Source organism: Pagrus major, chromosome 2, assembly GCF_040436345.1.
Source record: "Pagrus major chromosome 2, Pma_NU_1.0".
In the NCBI taxonomy this organism is placed as follows: domain Eukaryota; kingdom Metazoa; phylum Chordata; class Actinopteri; order Spariformes; family Sparidae; genus Pagrus; species Pagrus major.
In genome coordinates, this window is record NC_133216.1 from 13,808,652 (window position 1) to 13,829,837 (window position 21,186).

General features: G+C 39.2%; 2 protein-coding genes across 2 annotated transcripts in view; one reads left to right on the plus strand and one right to left on the minus strand.

The window, feature by feature from the left end:
• The window catches only part of ift80 (intraflagellar transport 80 homolog (Chlamydomonas)), a 40,015-nt gene extending 39,660 nt beyond the window's left edge, over positions 1-355 (minus strand). The window contains exon 1 of the mRNA XM_073482482.1: positions 28-355. The gene's annotated coding sequence lies outside the window, so the exon portion shown is untranslated. The remainder of the gene's footprint in view (positions 1-27) is intronic.
• Positions 356-847: 492 nt separating this feature from the next.
• Positions 848-19,779, plus strand: smc4 (structural maintenance of chromosomes 4). Its single transcript, XM_073482470.1, has 24 exons — positions 848-1,029; positions 2,486-2,646; positions 3,636-3,826; positions 4,400-4,591; positions 5,643-5,819; positions 7,952-8,116; positions 8,534-8,661; positions 8,890-9,030; positions 9,463-9,613; positions 11,586-11,750; positions 11,860-12,093; positions 12,208-12,393; positions 12,540-12,701; positions 12,938-13,163; positions 13,700-13,776; positions 14,657-14,809; positions 14,938-15,064; positions 15,195-15,384; positions 16,944-17,088; positions 17,573-17,746; positions 18,283-18,465; positions 18,561-18,793; positions 18,878-19,061; positions 19,444-19,779. Exons 2-24 carry the CDS (start codon positions 2,496-2,498, stop codon positions 19,606-19,608), a joined length of 3,900 nt encoding a protein of 1,299 aa, XP_073338571.1. The 5' UTR covers positions 848-1,029; positions 2,486-2,495; the 3' UTR covers positions 19,609-19,779.
• Positions 19,780-21,186: the final 1,407 nt, after the last annotated feature.

A 21,186-nucleotide genomic window follows, 5' to 3' on the forward strand; every position in this document is an offset into this window, starting at 1 on the left:
GACCAAAACACTGAACTATAACTTTACCCCGAAAACAAAGCGAGGAAGCAGTTGGCATGCTGTGTTGGTTGTACCGGTGACTAAGTCAGGCGTCTGCAGTTGCTACGGTACCTGCCACTGTTGCTAACGTGAATCCTCAGATGTCCCCGAGTCTCGTCTGTGACTTGAATGCTAACGTTAACTGGCTTTTCTGGTTAAAGCAGACATCGTTCTCTCGTTTCCGAGTGTGCTGCGTGACAACCAGCAATGTATGCGAGTCTTTTACTCCATTACAAAATGTACGAGGACTCGATACACATAAGAGCAAGCCTATCAATTACTAATAAGCACTATATCGCTAGCGTTATCAAGGCTACCTTTTGGTAGCCATTTAATCTGGGTCATGAGCAGCTTGAAACGTGAGTTATCGCGAGACTTGCAAGTCTCACTTCCCTGAAAACGGATATTTCGAATTATTTACAAGTACAGTATGACATCTGTTAAATGATTGTATTTAATGAAACGTATTAAAATCAAAACACACTAACATTTAAAGTTGATCCATCGAATCACATTTCCTGTAATGTTAACTTTTCTTCCGGGCGGGACTTCGTCCTACTGTAACCAAGCAACCGTTTAAACACGTAGGAAGATTTGAATCTGACAGTAATCTAAAATCATTTCTGATATTTAATATAAGTATTGTTACGTTTTGCATTGTTCGTCTAGATATTCGCTGGATTAAGGTTTATTCGGAGCGAGGCGGAGTTGGCTTCGTCCCCTTTTTTGAATTTCGTCTTTTTTTTCCCTTGCCCTTTGAACGTTCCATGGTGCCTTGCGTCAGTTTGTAACGAATTTGGTTCGACAGCACAGTTTAGGCGCCATTTACAAGTTAGAGTTTTCAAGCAGGAGAGCGACTCGGAATGACACGGGGCTAAATTTTGTGGATTATATCTGCCAATTTTTGGATTAACGAACACCTTTTCTTCCGAAATCGTGATTTGGCTCGGAAAGGAAGACTCTTGACAGAACGCGCTCATATTGAAGAAGGTACAGGGAAACATTTTAGCTGAGAGTAATGACTGGGTTCCGTCTATTTGCTGAAATGCATAACGTTAGTACCAAACTAGACTTAACATTACCGACACGTTAACTCGAGTTTAAACTGTAGTTACTTTGGAAAACGTATTGACCGAGGTTAACAGTATTTCATAACGTAGTTGGAGGCGATCGCTTTTCTGCCTTCTACTATATTTAACACAAAAATAGCCTTTTCGTAGACACACACATACACACACCCCTAACAGTAACATGCAACCTCTCCGATTATCTAAGCAAATGTTAATGTTGCTAAACTTTGAGCTGCAATGTCTTACTCTGGTTAACGCCAAGTACTTTGGCTAACGTTAGCGAAGTTAAGCGCCCTTTCGGTTCAGATCAGGCTAACTTTGAGTACAGCTCACGTTGCAGTATTGCGTTGAGTTGCGTTATAGGTCCACAACGCACATACGTTTGCTAATCAAAGTTAGCCATTACGTTAGCGTTAGCTTTGCGTCGTTATTCTACAGCAGCCAACTTAATATTTACAGTAGCAGTAACGTGGCAAAGTTAATTCTTAACGCTACGTGTCTTTTTAATCGGAACACCAAGCTGGCGTTAAGTTACCAAGTTATTGAACGTAAGTTATATGGCACACGTATGTGTATTTATAATCTTAATATTAGTCTAACGTTACCGTCAAGTTACATTCGTAGTTTGAACGTGCTTCCCAATTAGCTAGCGAGTTAGGTTGCCCCGTGTACACCTCCGCCCCCTACATAAAAGATGAGGGGATTAAATAATATCATTGTCAGTTTGGGACCTCGATCAATTTAGGACGACTTTACCACCATCTAGAGAGCCTTTTTTCCTGCGTCTAACTTCGCCAGTGGTGATCATATAACATAGGCTGGGCTGAGAGCTGTGGGGAGAGATTTTAGATATTTGCATATAAACTGAATTTGTTATCCAGTTGACGTTACGTTAACCTTATTTTCCATTTTTTTCTCCACATCATTGCAACTTTGTGACGCGCAAATCAAATGCCCCCTTTAGATGCAGGAGATTACCAAGACTATGTCTGTCACAGGAGGAGGTCATTAATTTATACTGTTATTTGGGTTTAGGGTTAGAATAGCATCTAATTCGCTACAATCAACAACGCAGTTTGGCAGCTTGATCGCTGCCATCTGTAATGTTATCAGGCCGAGAGCCATTTTAATAACTCACTTTGTTCAGGTGACAACCCCGTTTATTCACGTTGGTTTTTTTTAAAAAAAAACCCAACTAGTTATCTTATGTAAAATATACCGACTAACAGTTAGATGGGCGGCAGTGAGAGCTGACTGTGGTAATGGTTTAAGCCTGACAACGGTAGCTGCGTGTGACCGACTAAAAGTGGAGTTGGGAGATTGACAGGCACAAAAACCACTCATGGATATTCCCTTTTTACCAATGACCCCTTCAGATTTCAAATCATGCCATCTAAAACGGCAAAGATCTCAACTGCCTCCGCCAAGCCAAAAGGGAAAGGGTCGCAGCCTCGGGATGACTCCGAAGACGAGCTGGATGTACCCCCCCTCAAGAAACCAACTCCAATGGCCCAAGAGGAGGCACCGCCGACAACTGGCAAGTAACAAAGGGTGTTTTGGTGTCTGTGAATCTAAATAAGTTGTGTTCACTCAATGGCGTTGCGTGTATTGCTGTATTGCTTGTGGCCAATTGGCACAGCTGTGGAGCTTTTTTTCTTACTTAATTCTCAACACGTAGGTAGAATGGCTGGTATATTTTTTTCTAAAGTGTCAGTCATCAATAAATGTCTTATGATTTTTGGGATGATTTTGATATCGTCGAGTGCACTTCTTCCTCGGATCTCCTCAGCAAACGAGGTAATTTATTTCGGATAATGAAACGTTTTCTGTAGTCTGCCAAAACGGTGTTTGTCTTAATGCATCTAACTTGATAATTTGTCATTTGTATGATAATTTGAACGCGAAGCTTTAGGTGCACATTAAGTGATGTTTGGTCTCTAGATGATGTTGAAAAGCTTTACTGGGTGTCTGTCTGCAAGGTTTTAATTTACAAACATCGACCCCTTAGCTTGTTTATGCTTATGTGAGCACAATAGATTTTGGACAGGTCGTTGTGGCTTGGTGTGATGGCAACATAATCGGGTTAACGTTATACATTATGCTCACAAAACAAGGTTTTCCCTGTCTGTGTTATGAGTGCTGTTCAGCATGAGTGAAAATGTGACGTTGGTGATCGAAATGTACACTTTGGTTATTTATTATCGACGAAATGAATGTGGCGCATCTACTCTCACGTATCAACGCTTCTCGTGGAGAGCGTTTGTAGAATAATGTGGTTTTGTTCAAAAGCGGCCATGGTCTCTTTTCTTTTTTCGGGTTTGGCTCTTGTTTTCAGAACAAAGAAAAATAACGCCTGTCAACTTTCTCGGGAGTCGTTGTGTGACTGCTGTTGTAACTTGCTGCCTGTGTTTTGTTTGTTTGTTTGGTTTTTTTTCTGCTCCTCTACCCCTCCCCCATGCACCACTGTCCCCCACCTGAAACGACTCGCACAGAGGAATAAAAGTTGTACTTTTTTCTGTGCCACAGATCCGTCTCAGGGGGAAGCTGCCGAGGCGGTTGATAATCGAAGTTTGGAGGAGATTCTCGGTAGCATCCCTCCACCCCCGCCCCCAGCAATGACCAATGAACCGGGCGCTCCTCGCCTGATGATAACACATTTAGTTAATCGCAACTTTAAATCATACGCAGGCGAGCAGATTCTGGGGCCTTTTCACAAGGTACGACCAAACATGGTTACAAATGTCAACCCTGCGTGGGAAATACTTTGTTAATATGTTGTGTTAAGCTCACAGATTTACCACCATTTGTACTGTTTCTCATTTTTATTTTATTTGTGTTAAATTTCAGATTATGTAGCTGTAAACATGTTGCCTTGTGTAGTGGTAGACACAAAAAAGTACAAAAATATTAGTGTCACTACATTATAACATTTATTTAATTTTTTATGATTTTTTTTTCAAAGTGGAAAAAGTCACACTCCTCCATTTTGATTTAGTGAGTGTATCGTACAAGGGGTAGTGATCTAGTGATGTGCTGACATTTCCCTTAAATTATGACTTTCTTTGAACTTTGTCTTTTCACCTTTTTGTGCTCCCCTCATTGCTTTGCAAATATAAGTGTATTAAAAAAAATCTTAACTACACCCACTTGGGAGACATTCACTGTCACAATATTACTATGCTGAAGTGTTCACATATAGGATCTGATGTTATGACATTTACATTATTTGTTTGTGGATGCAGTGTATTTATATATAATTGATTTATATACATTTTTTATCTTTTTCTCAGCGCTTTTCGTGCATCATTGGTCCAAATGGAAGTGGGAAGTCCAATGTGATAGATTCGATGCTCTTTGTGTTTGGATATAGAGCTCAAAAGATCAGATCGAAAAAGCTCTCAGTGCTGATTCACAGCTCTGATAAACACAAAGATGTGCAAAGCTGTACTGTGGAGGTGCACTTTCAAAAGATTATTGATAAGGTATATATATCTCTCTATCTATATCTCTGTCACACAGATACACACTGCACTCACTCTGGCTCTCCTAAATTAATCAATACACAGTCCAAAGTGAAAGGGGGGTGACTAGAAGTATTTTCCAGTGGATAGATATTTTTCCTGAATTTTAGATATATTTTTTTTCCTCAATGCTAATGAGCTGATATTGCTACATAATTATAACACCATTGACTAAACACCGACTCAAATCAGTCATGAAAGTTACAACTAACACCCACACCCGCAATAGTCGATTCATAATGGCCTCAAAGGGATTCCTCTATTTTTGAGTAATTTTTAAATGTGCCATTTAGTGACCAGGCTCTGCTGTTTTGATTGAACTGGGGAAAGTCAATAAAATGATTATTGGTATTAAGAGCCAAATTGAGTCTGTCACAATAGCTTACAAATTACTTTAAAAACTGATTGTAGTTCAAAGAATTCAAGTTAAACATGTTTCTATATTTGATCTACCACAGGGGGTGTAAGTTTTGCCTTGACCACTGTTAAATATATCCAGGCCTCTCTGTTTGGTCCATCAGTTCACAGTAAATTAAAATCAAGTTGTTAAACTAATGCCATCATTTTTATAAACTCTGCCAGCTTGACAATTGGCCATTTCTGAAACTTAAAAATATTTTTTAAGAGGTGGTGTAAACAAGTTAAATTATTAGACCTGTTTTTAAAATTAATACATTTTTAGGCAAATGACCTACCCTTTTGCATTGCATTTACAATCTCATCATCTTATCCAACCTGTTGTTTTAATTTTGTAAATGTAAAATGATAGAATACACATTAATATTGTTATTGGTTTTTTACATGTAGTGTAGCTGACCTGGATCGACTGTGTGCTTTTTAAACAAGTCCTTTTCTTAATTGTTTCTAATGTTGGGTGTTTTTCTGCCCACCCTCAGTGGATTTGTCACTGTTATGAGTATTATCATTTGATGTGTGGAGCTGTTTGAGTTTCTCCTTTACTGTTCTCCTCTAAGCTCCTCTGTGTCTTCTGCCCCTCCCCCCTCTGAGCCAGGAAGGAGATGACTACGAAGTCATCCCCAACAGCAAGTTCTATGTTTCCAGGACTGCCAACAAAGACAATTCCTCAGCCTACCATATCAGTGGCAAGAAAGCCACATTCAAAGAAGTGGGGGCTCTGCTCCGAAGCCATGGTATTGACCTAGACCACAACAGATTTCTGATCTTACAGGTAATTTTGAATTTTTTATTTGATTTCCTCTTCCACTTTTAACTCTGCTTTTTTTATCCTTGCTGTGACCATCCCATTCTGTCAAGAGATTTCCTGCTCTTCATTCTCTGCCCATTCCCCAGTCCTCTTTGAGTAAAATGTTACATGGTTACCTTAAAGCCATGCCTGTCTGTGGGAATAACCTGTTGCACTGGAATTGGAAAGGAGAGGATGTGTCCTCTGCCAGCCCCTTAGACTGCTATAGCAGCGCATCATGGTTTGAAACAATGTGGAAAAGGTGCGAACCATTTTTTGCTGCTTTAGAATTTTAAGGAAAAAATGCAGTTTTACCCATACATGGACTTGGATGTGAGTGGCTGTTGAACAACTAACTCAGATTTTGTAGAGGGGGGGAAATCTTTGAAGGGGTTGACCCACCAGTGGGGACAGGTTGGACCTCCCTTCCCCTCCTTTTCCCATGTACCTGCCACGCTTTAGCAGCACGTAAATATTGGCGTGTGAGAAATGACCCCAACCCCAATATTAGCAGTGCTGCTTCAGTGTGACCGGATCAAACACCCTTCATATTACCATGGCTTTAATATTGGTTCAACATTTTTTATTATTATATATTTTTTTAACCTCGATTGTGAATGTAATGCATTCCTGTGTTGTTGTTTTTTCAAATTATTTTTCTTGTCAGGTTTTTTATGCAATTTTTTTTATTTAGCTTTATGTTGCTCTGAGTTTGCTCACTAGTTACACTCCTACTACTTCAGATTGTATTACATGTGTGACTGACCTATTATTACTGATTAACCCAAGGCTTGTAGGGTGATATCTTAAGTCAGAGTAGCACAAAATGGCTGATTAAATCTTTGTTGTTCAAATTTTTACAATATATTTAATTTAATTATTTTTGCAGTATGTGGTAGTTTCAGGTGAACAGTTGGTTTTACCCTCCACTGTGGTTTTGTGGTTAGCTGGTTGATTACATGTGTCCTGCTCGACTTTTGTCTGTCTGTCTGTGTGTGTGCGTGTGTGTGCGTGTGTGTGTGCGTGCGCGCATGTCCATTCTCACTCTCCCTGGATGTTAGATTTTCAGCTCTGTGTCTATGACATGGCTGCATGACTATGGGAAGAGGCTTTAGCTTGTTCTCCAAGGTCACTTTTCCAGGCCTCTGGCTAAGGGGAAGCTCTCTATTTTGTGCACTAGTCAGAGCAGAGGATGACGTGGGATCCCCCCCCCCCTTCCCCTACTGGCTTCTCCTTTTCTTTCATACATAAAAGTAATATGTGAGCTGCCTTTATTTTCACCTACAAATAAATGAAACATAATTTGAGACGTAGTTTTTACTGTATCTGGATTTAATTTATGTTTAACTTGTAATTAATTCTGTGGCAATATTGTTAATGTAAGCCAGTTTATCTTTAAAAAATAATTTTAAAAAAAATTGCACATGTTGAGACAAAAATAATTACACTGGAGCGTTGTCCCTAACTTGTCCCCAAGTAGTATACATGTACAGTATTTAGAAATTCATCTAGTGTGTAGTTACAACAAGTCAAACCCTGCATGCTATCAAAAGTGTTTGTTTTTAAATAACTTTAAATTCAATAATTATAATTTGAACACCAGTTCTGTATTGGATAGTTATTGCTGGTGGGGTGAAAGTGTGTTATTACAACATTTATACTTCGAAGTGTTCTGAAGCATGTTTAATATGTCTGTGGTAACACTTTTGACACTACACTACAACACTTTTTATGTCAGATTGAATCATATCCATTATTTTTTTAAAGAATGAGTGTTTCAGTATTTTTATTTTGTGTTCTCTTTTTGTTTTGAATTGATACGTGTGTGTTTGTGGTAGTGGGGATTATTCCTAGTTTCTCTGAGTCAGAAAAGCCACTGGGTTCTCAGAGGGAACCTCTAGAAATTAATTTGTGGTACACTGTTTGTATCTGATAAGTTGTGAGTGTAGCAGACTGGCATTATTGCAAGTTTATTTACCACATATCTTTATAGTAATTGTTTGTAACATTTAAAATTTTAGTATTACAAATTGCAGTTGATGTTTTATAAAAACTCTTTTTTTCTGTGAATGATTGCATGCATGTTTTTGTCCATGTGTTGTCTGGACTGTAAATAGGGCGAGGTGGAGCAGATTGCTATGATGAAGCCTAAAGGTCAGACAGAGCATGATGAGGGCATGCTGGAGTACCTGGAGGACATTATCGGCTCCTGCCGCCTCAAGGAACCCATCCAAACCCTGTCCCGCCGCATTGAGCTACTCAATGAGCAGAGGGGAGAGAAGGTGACATACACTCATACACTATCTGCTCACACACTCATAAGCTAACCAACTTTCCTTCCTGTGTCCTGACTTCAGTTGATGTGCATTTATACAATAGATGTTTCTTTCCTGTCTGAATGTGTTCGGTGATCATATCTAAGATGAACAGAAGACTTTTTATTTTTTATTATTTAATTTTTTTTTTTCTTGTATTATTATTTTATTGTACTTTGTAGGTAACAAGATACAGGACTGTTCAGAAATAAATGAATGCTATTACAGCTTTTATCAAAATATTACATAACATGAGAATGATTGAGAGACTGTAAAAACATATCTTCTTTTAAACATGTAGCTAATGCATATGACTTATGTCTGGGAATTTTATTGACATTTTCTCACCTGATATTAAGTAGTGCAATATGTTCACTGTCCTAGCTAAACCGAGTGAAGCTAGTGGAAAAGGAGAAGAACGCTTTGGAGGGAGAAAAGAACAAAGCTGTGGAGTTCCTTACTCTGGAGAATGACATCTTCAAACACAAGAGTCAGCTGTGCCAGTATTATGTGTGAGTGCACCAGCACCATCTCTCTGCACAAGACAAAATAAACATTAATAAGGTGTGATTACATTTAGATGAAGACCACACAGGAGTGTAGAGAATGCAAAGAAAAATGCTATTTTATATTCTATTGTGAAATTTTAACAGCATAACACTTCTCGGGTATCTTTGTTTTACGTGTACATTTTTATGTTTTACCTCTCACTGTTTTTCCTGATATCTCTTTGTCATTAGTCATGATCTGCAGAAGCGTGTGGTAGATAAAGAGCAGGAAAAGCAGAAGATCTTGGAGGACACCAAGGAGCTCACTGAGAAAAATGCAAAGATATCACAGGAGACTGAGAAAATGAACCAGGAGCTCAAAAATGTGGAGAAGTAAGACATTTTCATCTTTGTCTGGAAAAGTATAGAAGTAACGGTAGTAATTTGTGTGTCCTAGAATGTGATTGGTCCACACATTGTTGCAAAAAATATCAAGAAAAATGTTGTGAGAAAAAAAATCTATATACTTTACATTGCTGTAGATTTCATGTCATTCAATTTTGGCTGTGGTGACCAGAGATTAAAAAAAGAAATAAAAAAAAAAAAAAAACTTCTTTGAAAATTAAAATGAGTTGGATCTGTCAGAGTCTTACAATGAAAATCTCCCTGTGTTATATTTTACTGACTTAGCCTGTTATCATTTGTCATGTACATATTATTTTGTTTTGTTTTTTTCCCCAGATTATCATTGTTTATCTAGTATTTCAGTTGATTTGTACACGATTGACTTGTGCGTGCCCAGTAAAAATGCTGTTCCTCCACCAGGAAACAAAATAAGCTCAACAAGTACATTGAGACCCAGAAGGAGAAGTTCACCCAGCTGGATCTGCAGGACGTTGAAGTGCGTGAGAAGATTAAACACTCCAAGAGCAAGAACAAGAAACTGCAGAAGCAGCTGGAAAAGGACAAAGAAAAGGTGTGTTCGCCTTTAAATTGAATTGTCCTTTACTATTACACACAGTTCGATGACTACAATGACTGTTTGCAACTCTGCAGTGGTTGTGATTATTTCACTCTGACAGTATCATGGTGGGCATCCTCAGTGTTCAGAGGCACACAGGATCCTAATCTGTCAGGAGATCGTAATTGTAGCCCCTTTTTAAAAACATTTTTTACAAAACATCTCCATTAGCAAACACTGGGGTTGCACTAAGTCATGACAAGCTAGCACCACTGGTATGACACTCCAGTGTTACTGTGTTTATTTTGTCCCGTGGCCAAGAAAGAAACATGGGCACTAAAAATACAATTTCCGTTGCTTATAGAAAACACAAGGGGCTGTTTGGAGGCCCAGACAAAATGACATTTGTCAAGGCTTTACAGGAACTTCCATATAAGTGATAAATGAATTGTAGAATTAAACAAATACATTTTAATGTCTATCTGTGCCTTTGTATGTTTAGTTTGAATTCATATTTATTAGAATCACTTTTTCCTAAAAGCATCCCTTATTTCACAGGTTCATGTTTTGCAGTGATAAACACAACAGTGTACTGTTTGTGTGTTTGTTTTTTTGTTGTTCTGTTTTTGTTTTAAACTATGGTTCATTTTATGTTGTCTGCCTTTTCATTTCAATATATAACTATGACTTATTTGCCATAATGAACAAGAATTCTAAAGACAAATTTCCTAGAGACAAAACATTTCGAACATTTTTCTGTCCTTCATTTGTTTGTAAAAATTAAACATTCTTTAAGTTTAAAAGATAATATAAATTTGTATGAAAATATTACAGCTGATGTACTTAGAAAATGAGCTGGGTAGCCTGGCTGCTGGAAGAGTTATTGCTTCCACAGAAATATAACTGACATCATTCTACATGATGGCTAAAGCAACATGAAGCAATACCCACTGCAATGAAATTGGCTTTCATACAATAAAACATTTAAATATTCCTACTGACATGTGACTGAAAAATTAAACAAGTGTGTTGAGACCTTGCTTTAATTTTTCATATTTTTTCTTACCTTGGGTAAAGAGTAATCCCTGTGTATTTTTTTCAATTAATTGACATTATCCGTTTAAATAAAATAAAACCTGTGTAGACTTGTAAATCAAATTTCATGGCAGGAAAGGCTATCTGCCCTAAACAGGCCACTAGGGGGCTGTGAAGTAACACACAAGTTGATTGTTAGTGTGTGCCTATTGATAGCCCACTCATGCTGTGTTTCACCATTAATGATGTTCCTGTCTCTTAGGCCAATGTTTTTCTAACTTGCGGACCTATTCAAAAACATTTTCATTCTAACATACAGTTTAGAGATCTCTGGTTTTTGTGGGTATATATTCTTATCACCCTCTCTGCTCTCAAACTCTATCTGCTCCAACTACAATGGCTGTGCTCTGGAAACGTCTTGGTCAGAGGCAGACAGACCTCTGGGGAGCAGTGTTCTGCTGTGTGGTAGTCAACTATGGCCTGGCTTGTGTAACACTCCCAGCAGCCACATTCACATTTCACCCGCAGTTAACCCTACAAAACATAGACTATATACACACACACACCACTCCTTGCCTTGTTTCGGCCCTGCCAAGCAGCACTGTTGTGCCAGTCTTAACCAGGGCTTGCTCAGTTCTGAATGTGTGTTTATAGTTGATTACAGTTGTGTGTTTTGGCCAGCTTCTGAATGTGTAGCACAGTTGCTTGTAACTGACACAAAACATATTCAATCTATTTATTTTACACCTCTTTTCTTCTAAACTCTTCACTGATCCCTTTATCTCATCTAATTTAAGAGGCAAAGGGCTATTTCTAGTGTGGTTAGTTTAGGTGTGTATCCAAGAATTTTGTCCTCAACTTGAATCTAGACGGGTACAACCACTGTTGCTTAGAGGATTCGGACACATCTCATCTGTTTTTTGTACGTTTTCCTGTCTGGCTCATCTTTCAGCTGGAGGAAGTGCGTGGTGTACCAGCCAGCAGTGAAAAGGCCATCTCTGAGGCAACAGCTCGCAAGGAGGAGCTGGAGAAGCGGAAGGTGACAGAAGAGGAAAAACTGAAAGAGGTGATGGAGAGTCTGAAGGAAGAGACCAGCGGCTTGCAACAGGATAAAGAGGTGTGTGTATATGTCTTGGTGTGATGGTAAACATTTTTGCATTGTTGCATCTGTAAAATCGTGTCTCCTCATCTTCTAACCTTGACTCTTATCTTTTTGTCTTCTCCAGACCAAAGAGAAAGAGCTGATGGAGCTCAGTAAGGCCGTAAACGAGACCCGGTCTCGTACGGACCTGGCTCAGTCAGAGCTTGACATCTACCTTAGCCGCCACAACACAGCTTTGACTCAGCTCAACACTGCCAAGCAGACACTTCAGACTACCTCTGACACACTGCGTGAGCGCCGTGCTGCCATCAAAGACTTGGAAGTCAAAATACCCCAGAAAGAACAGGAGCTTAAGAGGGTAAAAACAACAACACTGTTTCTTGGATAGCATTTTGTTTAGGAAGCATTTCTGCACAGTGTATAGTGTAATTTATGTGAGCGTCTCGTTAAATTGCTTCTTTCTTCTCTGCAGGATGAGGAAGAGCTGGCAAAGCTGATGAAGGTGGATACTGAGACTAGGGAAGTTGTGAGGGAAATGAGGCAGAAGGTGGATGAAGCCAAGAGCTCCCTGTCCTCCAACCGCAGTCGAGGAAAAGTCCTGGATGCCCTCATGCAGCAGAAGAAGATTGGCAGAATCCCTGGCATCTTTGGAAGACTGGTAAAACGCTGTTATAACATATTATTACACAGGGTTACACAACAATAGGTTAATGTATTTTCTTTGAGTTTTCAGCATTCAGTGGCTGGAACGAGAAGCAGAAGTCTATAATAGTTTTGTTTTATAATTTACTGTTCTGCTTGTAGGGAGACCTTGGAGCCATAGATGAGCAGTATGATGTGGCCATTTCCTCTAGCTGTGGTGCTCTTGACAACATCGTGGTGGATACCATTGACACAGCTCAGAAATGTGTAACGTTTCTTAAAGAGCAGAACATCGGAGTCGCCACCTTCATTGGTCTTGATAAGGTAAACAGTTTGGACCCTTAATCAAGAGAAGGTAATCGCTTGGAGGCTAGATTAGTTTATCATGCATGTTATACAGACGACAACTTAAAGAAATTGTACCAGTTTGTTACTTGGATTTCTGGATAAATACATATATATTTACCAAACTTTTAAACTTGTTAAGCTATTTGGTTTTCCTGTTAATAAAACAAATGGTCTCCTCATCTCGCTGCTCCTTCTCATTCCTCCTCACTCAGATGAAGGTGTGGGAGAATAAAATGGCTCCCATTCGCACTCCAGAGGACTGCCCTCGTCTCTTTGACATGGTGCGAGTGAAAAATGAGAGTGTGCGACCAGCTTTCTACTTTGCCCTAAGGGACACACTGGTGGCCAAGGACATGGAGCAGGCCACAAGGATGGCCTTCCAGAAAGACAGGCGCTGGAGAGTGGTCACCCTGAAGGGACAGATCATCGAGATGGCGGGTGGGTGGCCTGATTTTTCTGTCATAGCTTTACCTGCCGTTTTTTTTTTTTTTTTTCTTCCTCTAGCTCTTATACAAATTAGAGCCCTACTAATATATCATTTGGCTGATATTGGCCTATGACAGATGGTATTGCCGTATGTCGTCCGATATTGCTGATATGAAAGCCTTTTATTTTTTTTAGAGAGAGATTTTAAGGCAGACAAATATGCTTGAGGTAATTAATAATTATTAAATTCCCAGTGAAGCTTACTGTGTCATTTTAGACAACAGAAGTTTAATGTTAAAGTGTAAAATATCCTGCCTCCTTACATAAGTGTTTTATAAACTCATTTGAGGAATCATTGCAAAAACGTGTATATCTGATGAGATATCGATATAAGATTATTTCACTCCCTCATATCAGTGTTTTCATTGGCTGTAAAAAAATTGAAATAGTGTTTGTCAGGCTCTAATACATATATATGGCTGTCTCAGTGAAGAAGGTGATACTACATACATACATTTGGGTGATTTAGTTTATTTTTTTCTTCACAGGTACCATGACTGGCGGAGGAAGAGTAATGAAGGGCAGGATGGGCTCCTCTATTGGCACTGAGTTCTCCCAGGAGGAGGTGAGTACAAAATACACACGTTGGTGTTGGTGTTTATCAGATGTCTTGGAGTATAATATTGGTCTTAAATGGTATGAAATTTAGAGCGATAAATGTTTGGTGCTACCACAAGTCAACTTTCTCTCATTAGGAATTAGGAGTTAGGTTCTATGTTTCATTTAAAATAACAATTTTGTCCCTGATAATAGCTACATTTACACAACTGAGGCTGCTCTAAAGAAAATTGAAATATGTTTTTGTTAGTTTCTTGCACTTAAATAAAATCTATTAATTACGCAACAACAGTGATTATAAAGGACAGTGGAGCCGTGATTTTATTTATTGCATCTTAAAGTTCAATAATGTTCTCATCATTAAACATCATCTGAAGAAAAGACTAAATCCATAACAGATATAATCCTTGATATTTTAGCAAAATGGCACACAGATGTAGCTGGTCCTTGAGGGCAGATTGACATCAGTGCCAGATCATTGCTTAATTTAATATTTATACCAAGGCACACTCACATTTAATCAGACATTTTTTATAGATGAAAGAATAAAATTGTCTGAGCACCACAAGATGCAATACAAGAACTCAAAAAGATTATTTTTTATAATTCTATCTATCATTCTATCACACTTTCATTCTTTGGATATGACACTGAACCAGACAAACCATAAGACATCATCATCAGTATCATAAAACTGGACGCTATTCACTCTAAAAGAAGGCAGACTCTTTACTCCACGTAGGTGAAGCGAGCCTTATAAATAACCATAAGCATATCTCCTAGAAGTGATTCTGAGATGCTGAATGAATATGAACCCAGCTATCAGAAAATCCCCACAGAGTGCCATTAGTGTGCAAGACATGATGATTGTCTTGTGTTTTCTGCAGCTCGATCGTATGGAGAGCAAGCTTAATGAGAAGGTGTCGAAGCTGCAGGGCTGCCAGGAGAGAAGACTGCAGCTCGAGGAGAACGTCCAGCGCCTGCAGCCGCAGCTCCGAGACATGAAGAACACCCTGGAGAAATACGCCAAAAGCATGACGGTACAACAGATACACCTCTTCCTTTTCATTCACTGTGTTTCTGTCTCACTCATTTGGGTGTATTCGTGATCTGAATAACAACCAGCCTGTGTGACTGGGTGTTTTTCTTCTTTCCTTCCTTCCTTCAGAGTCTAGCTGACCAGGAGACTCACCTGAGACCTCAGATCAAGGAACTTGAGGCTAATGTGCTGGCTGCTGCCCCAGACAAGGCCAAACAGAAACAGATGGAGAAGAGCCTGGAGGCCTTCAAGAAAGGTAAACTGTGAAGAGAAGTTAATGTTCGATCTCATGTTCATATCTAGTCATATGTAGTTAGTCTGAGTGTCTAACATGAATATTATCATTAAGTCTTAATCCTCTTCTCCCGGTTCTGTCCCCCTCTCAGACTATGAGGCAGCATCCAGTAAGGCCGGGAAGGTGGAGAATGAGGTGAAAAGGCTCCACAACCTGATTGTAGACATCAACAGCCACAAGCTGAAGGCTCAGCAGGACAAGCTTGACAAGGTCAACAAGGAGTTGGATGACTGCTCCTCCACCATAACCAAGGCTCAAGTGGCCATAAAGACAGCTGACCGGTGAGGAAATTATGCACGTTTACGTCCTGCAATTACATGTGTTCACTGAACCTTTTTTAATCCTCTCTTCAGAGTGTTTAATTGTTATTGAAAGCGATGTGTTGCTGTGATATCCCAGACTGTCCATGCAATTATTTAGTTGCAAAGACATCTTTCCTGTCTGTCACTAGGGGGAGACACCCTGTACAATGTCCTGGGTGTCCTCTCTTCTTCCCATTGTTGTCAGTGGTTTGTTTGACTTCTTTGACAGCAACTTAAACAGGCATTTATTCATAATTATCTGTAGCTGGAACATTAAGATTGATCATTTGGGCAAGACAGCCTGGCAGTCTGCTGCAGCAAAACGACACCGGTGGCTCAATGTGACAGGGTTTATTCATCTGGAGGAGCTGTCAGGCCAATTAAGAACACAGTGGAGCTTATAAAGTGAGACACACTGAGGCAGCCTGTGTGAAAGTTCTTCTTCTTTGAGGTCAAATACACCCTTGTTCCAGCTTCTAATGTCTAACCATGTTTACACTAAACACTGCACTTTATCTATCCACACTAAAGCCAGAATTTTTCCACGTTCAGGTATTACTGTGTATGTAACAGTTTAAGATGCATTTCAATGGCTCCAATTCTTTTGATTGCTAATTTCTGTGTATATAAATAGTCATACAAGTGTTGCCACCTGCTTTTCTGTTTATGACAGTGTGCTGTATTAATTTGACTAAGGGTCTCAGTGCAGCAGTCCAGGGGTTTCTGTTAGCCTTTTTTAGCAAGTAATATTTATGAACTGCATCAAATCAATACTTCACCCTCGCACAGTTGCCTGACAACAAAAACAAAACAAAACGACAACAGAAAAATGTCAGTTAGAACACCTGGAATGTGCATCTAGCAGTATCGAAACGTAGTGTTAGTGTTTATAAAGGTCAGACGATTAGACAAAGTCGGTTTATCATTCTCAGAAGTGCTGTGTCTAACGTATGTCCTATCAAAACCATTCCTTACAAGAAAATGACTGTAACACACATTTTTGTAAAACTTTTTTTTTCATACAATGGAAAACTTCTAGACAACAAACGTTTGCAATTTATTTGTTTGAACACTAAGCTGCATTTTTTAGTTGTACATCTCAAATATGTTTCTGTTGTAATCAATCCAGCTGGGTTGAAAACCTGAAGTTCATGTGATAACTTCATTTTTTTTTCCCCTTCTTTTTTATTTTAGTGTTTATGCATGTAATTACAGTGTTTGTGTGTTGGGGTCTGAGTGCTGCCAAAACATTTGTGTCCTACACTCAATACAGTACCTGAACACATCATGTATATACACACAGCGTCGGCGTGGGTCAGCCGTCAGATCGTGATGTTAAAAGTCACTGAACTGAGATTCTTGAACCCTGTAGACAAGACGGTTACTCTTCAGCAGTCATCCAATAACAGTTTTGTTTTGCAAGACTCAACCTGAATTTATCAGTAGTTTTTTGACTCACTCTCACACACACTAACCACGGACACTCTGACGGAGGCTCATAATATCAGTGTCTTCTGCTGTCCGTGTCCCCTCTGCAGCAACCTGAAGAAGTGTGAGGAGAGTGTGAACCGTGTGCAGGCCGAGCTGGAGGAGAATGAGAAGTCGATGGCTGAGCTCACAGAACAACTGAAGAAACTGGAAGATGAGGCCGGAGAGATCATGAAGGCCTGTCAGGAGGCTGAGGTTGGCACTCTTGCTGCACTTTATGTTTGAGGCTTGTTTCTTTTTGTTTTCAATTTATATCAATATATCCAGGCAATTTATTTTAAACCTGATTTTCTTGCAACATTGATAGCTAGGTTCATGCATCTTTTAATTTTAAAATAAAGGAATGCAATTAAGAGTTTTTATCCCTTTTAATCAAAATGAAGACTAATAAATTCCTCCTTGAACTCATATTTACATTTCAAGTATTTCAAAGGTGTCACTTTCTTTTAATCACCTAGAGTATGCAAGTTATTTCTATATATTAGTATGGGTCTGGCAATAATTGATCATCCTGGACCACCAAGAGCTTTAGTGAAAGTGTTATGTAAAATTAAAACAATGTTACTTATCACTTGTTTTTTTTTTTTTTTTTTTTACTGTAACTGTAAAATCACCAGTCTAAATGATTTTCAGGTAGACACTGAATTAAGTCGTACCACTGTTATTTCTTGTCCTCCAGGCTGCCCTTCCTGAAGTGCAGGAGCAGTATCAGGGGGTGCTGAAGGAGATAAAGGTGCTACAGCAGCAGGAGCACGCACTGCAGGAGGAGTCCCTCAGCGTCCGGCTCCGCATCGAGCAGATCGAGACCACCATCACCGAACACAACAACAAGATCAAACACTGGCAGAAAGAGGTGGGTCAGGAAGTTTGAGGCATGTGTGAACATTTTTTTATACAATTGTGGTTTTATTTTTAGTATTCTGGCCGTAGGTTCAGTTGGTAATAATAACATTATACTCCAATAAAGTAATAAGTTGATAACATAGCTGAAAGTACTGAGGCAGCAAACATGAGCAATAAATGCTTCATGGACTTTCAATTTTTTGGCTCAGGGGGGAAAAGTTAATAAAATAATTTTATAATAATTCACTAGTACTGATGTTGTTTTAGTTATTTGTTTTTTGGCTCTGCTTTTATTTAGCTTCTAAATGTTTAACTTAATTTGTCTTCTTATTTGAATTTGAATTCCTGTCCTGTCCTTTTGCCCATTTGATTGCCTGCTTTTACTTCATGTCCTCTGCAGTGCTTTGCAACTCTGATTTGAAATGTGCTCTACATAAATGTTAATATTTTAGATGATTTTTAATGGTAAGCTATTGAATATTTCAACTTGGTTTATGATTTTTGTCTTTGACTGGGTTTTTAATTATTCTTGTTAATGTTCTTCAGGCCACCAAGCTGTCCCTTCACACCATTGAGGACAAGCCAGCAGAGGAACTTCCTGTCCTTACTTCTGCTGCACTTGAAGAAATCTCCGACCCAAACATCATTATCAACAAGATGATCACGTTAGAGACTCAGTGTGCTCAGATGAAGCCCAACCTCGGTGCCATTGCTGAGTACAAGAAGAAGGTATGCAGAAATATAAACAGGCACGCTCACAAATGGTGTCATTGGTATATCTTACACTGGTGTTTTATTCAACATGTGCCGCTGTGTGTTTTCAGGAGGAGCTGTACCTGCAGCGTGTGGCTCAGCTGGACGAGATCACCACAGAGAGGGACAGCTTCAAGCGTGGCTACGAGGACCTGCGTAAACAGCGGCTCAACGAGTTCATGACCGGATTCAACATGATCACAAACAAGCTGAAGGAGAACTACCAGATGCTCACACTGGGTGGAGATGCAGAGTTGGAGCTCGTGGACAGTTTAGATCCTTTCTCTGAAGGCATCATGTTCAGGTAACAGATGAGAAAATAAACAGATCTTGAAGCCCAAAGGTAGTTTTTGTTGATGCCTAATTTTCTGTTGCTCACCCTCTACAGTGTGCGTCCTCCAAAGAAGAGCTGGAAAAAGATCTTTAACCTGTCAGGAGGAGAAAAGACCCTCAGCTCCTTGGCTCTGGTGTTTGCTCTGCACCACTATAAACCCACACCGCTCTACTTCATGGATGAGATCGATGCTGCTCTTGATTTCAAGAACGTCTCCATTGTTGCCTGTTACATTTATGTGAGTATTTTTTATTACATTTTTAGTCGCAAAATGATTTAATATGTCACGATGAGCTGAAAGTAAAACACTGAATCCAGGGGGTGCCGATGGATGATACACTGATCCAACTGAATTGCTTTAGCCAGTTAATTTTAGAAAATGTGGCGCTAATCAGTGCTGTAATCACTGACTCATGAGAGCTCAGTGTTTCTGTTGTGTAACACTGGAATAATGGAGGAGTTCACTGATTATTTTTGGGAGCAGGATCAAAGGTGCTAAGCTGTTAACTGTTTGCCTCCACTGTGACACGTCTTTTTAAAGGCTTTTAGATAAAAGTGCATTCAACCCAGTTGAGTGTCTTCAGATCAGTAATTGTTTTTTCTCCCTAACGTCTGTGTAGGAGCAAACAAAGAACGCTCAGTTCATCATCATCTCCCTGAGGAACAACATGTTTGAGATCGCTGATCGTCTCATCGGCATCTACAAAACTCACAACACCACCAAGAGTGTGGGAATCAACCCCAAGACCATCGTGTTTAAAGAGAACGAAGCACTCGTCCACTAGAGTCCCTGATTAAACCTCAGAGATCTCTGCTGAACTCAGAGTTATCTTTACTGTTTCACTTTCCTTTCACACCTCATGTAAATAGTTTTTATCTTTTTATCCTATCCTTTACAATGAAATGCTGCTGTTCTTATATTTTTATCTAAACCAATAAATGTTTTCTGGAAAGATCTTCTGAAGCCTGAATTTGTTCACACAAATTATTTTATGCTTTGTGCAGAAAGTTGAATCAAGTTTTATGGCTTCAGATGTATATAACTTCAGGTCAGACACGACCAAAGGCAAAAACATGCATGCACTGGTACATTTTGACATTTTGGGCTATTTTATTCCGTAACTTGTCTTCTTTGAGACTAGTAGAGAAAATGTTCAAAATACACATTTAGGTGTTTATGTTAGTTCAGATTTGTGTTCTGGGAATGTACGCAAATTCATACGTATTCAATTAAATAATGCCTGGCTTATGTTTAAAACTATCGCATATATACTACCTTGCTAAAATACATTTATTTTGCAACATCAAAAGATAAACAATATAGAGAACTGATGTTTATTTATCTTTTTATATCATATGTGTAGACTGATCAATCAATCACTCCCTGTTTAGGATGGTCTCGTGGCCCGTCTTGCTTTAGCATCGACTGCATTTTCACTGAGTCTCGGACAAAGAGGATTCTGGAATTTATTTAAAGACCAGTCAAGACCACAACTGCAGGGATATCACTATTGTTTCATACAATCTGTACTTAAAATGGTTTCTGTGGAAAGACAAGAGTCACAGAAAACCTGACGCTTGCACAAAAAAGTGTGTCAACGGTAAAACATGGAAAGGGAGTGTTGAATAAAAATGGTTCCGTTGATTTCAGCTCCTTCATGGTCACATTTGTTTTCTCATAGAAAACAAAGAAATATTCTCACCGCTGTAATGCCTTTTGTGATTATCATACCCAGACATTTGTAACGGTACATGGCAATAAGAGGTGAATGAAAGGAGTTTTCATTCTATGGGTGTTTTTATGCAAACACTGACATTCTGGATCAATTTCATGACTACCTATGGTCTGCATGTTCCTGATCAGGACTTGGTTTAGGTGGCCTTGACTACAACACAGGGCTTCTCATGCTAAAACACTTTTTGTCTGATAAAGGTACAGGAACAAAGATGGTGTGTGGGAGTTTGTTTGCAACTTTTGGTCAACTCGTCCCTCTCCAATGCTCCTGACCTATGAGAAAGATGTTTTCTGTTTAAACTTTTACCTTAAGTAGTAGTAGCGTCTTGCCTCAAGTATCCAAATTGATCAAACCAGCCAAACGGATAGTAAGCAAAAGCACTGATGATGCACAAATGAGCACCTCTACAGGCCATATGTAAAATAATTATTTTAAAACAAATTGCCCAGGACTGGCACAAACAGTCATGATCTATCTCATGTGTGAACACAGGTGTAGATCTGCTCTGAGGTCATGCGATGGCTCGGATGATATATTTCACACCAGAGACAGTTCAGTGAACTGAGCTCACTGCACCACTTTGAGACATACCACACCATTAACTGACTTGTACCCTGTCTCTTTGTA

Coding starts and splice junctions, on each gene's coding strand:
- smc4 (XM_073482470.1), top strand. CDS start 2,496: ATGCCATCTAAAACGGCAAAGATCTCAACTGCCTCCGCCAAGCCAAAA. Junction 14,810..14,937: donor AATACGCCAAAAGCATGACG/GTACAACAGATA, acceptor TCCTTCCTTCAG/AGTCTAGCTGACCAGGAGAC. Junction 19,062..19,443: donor TTGTTGCCTGTTACATTTAT/GTGAGTATTTTT, acceptor ACGTCTGTGTAG/GAGCAAACAAAGAACGCTCA.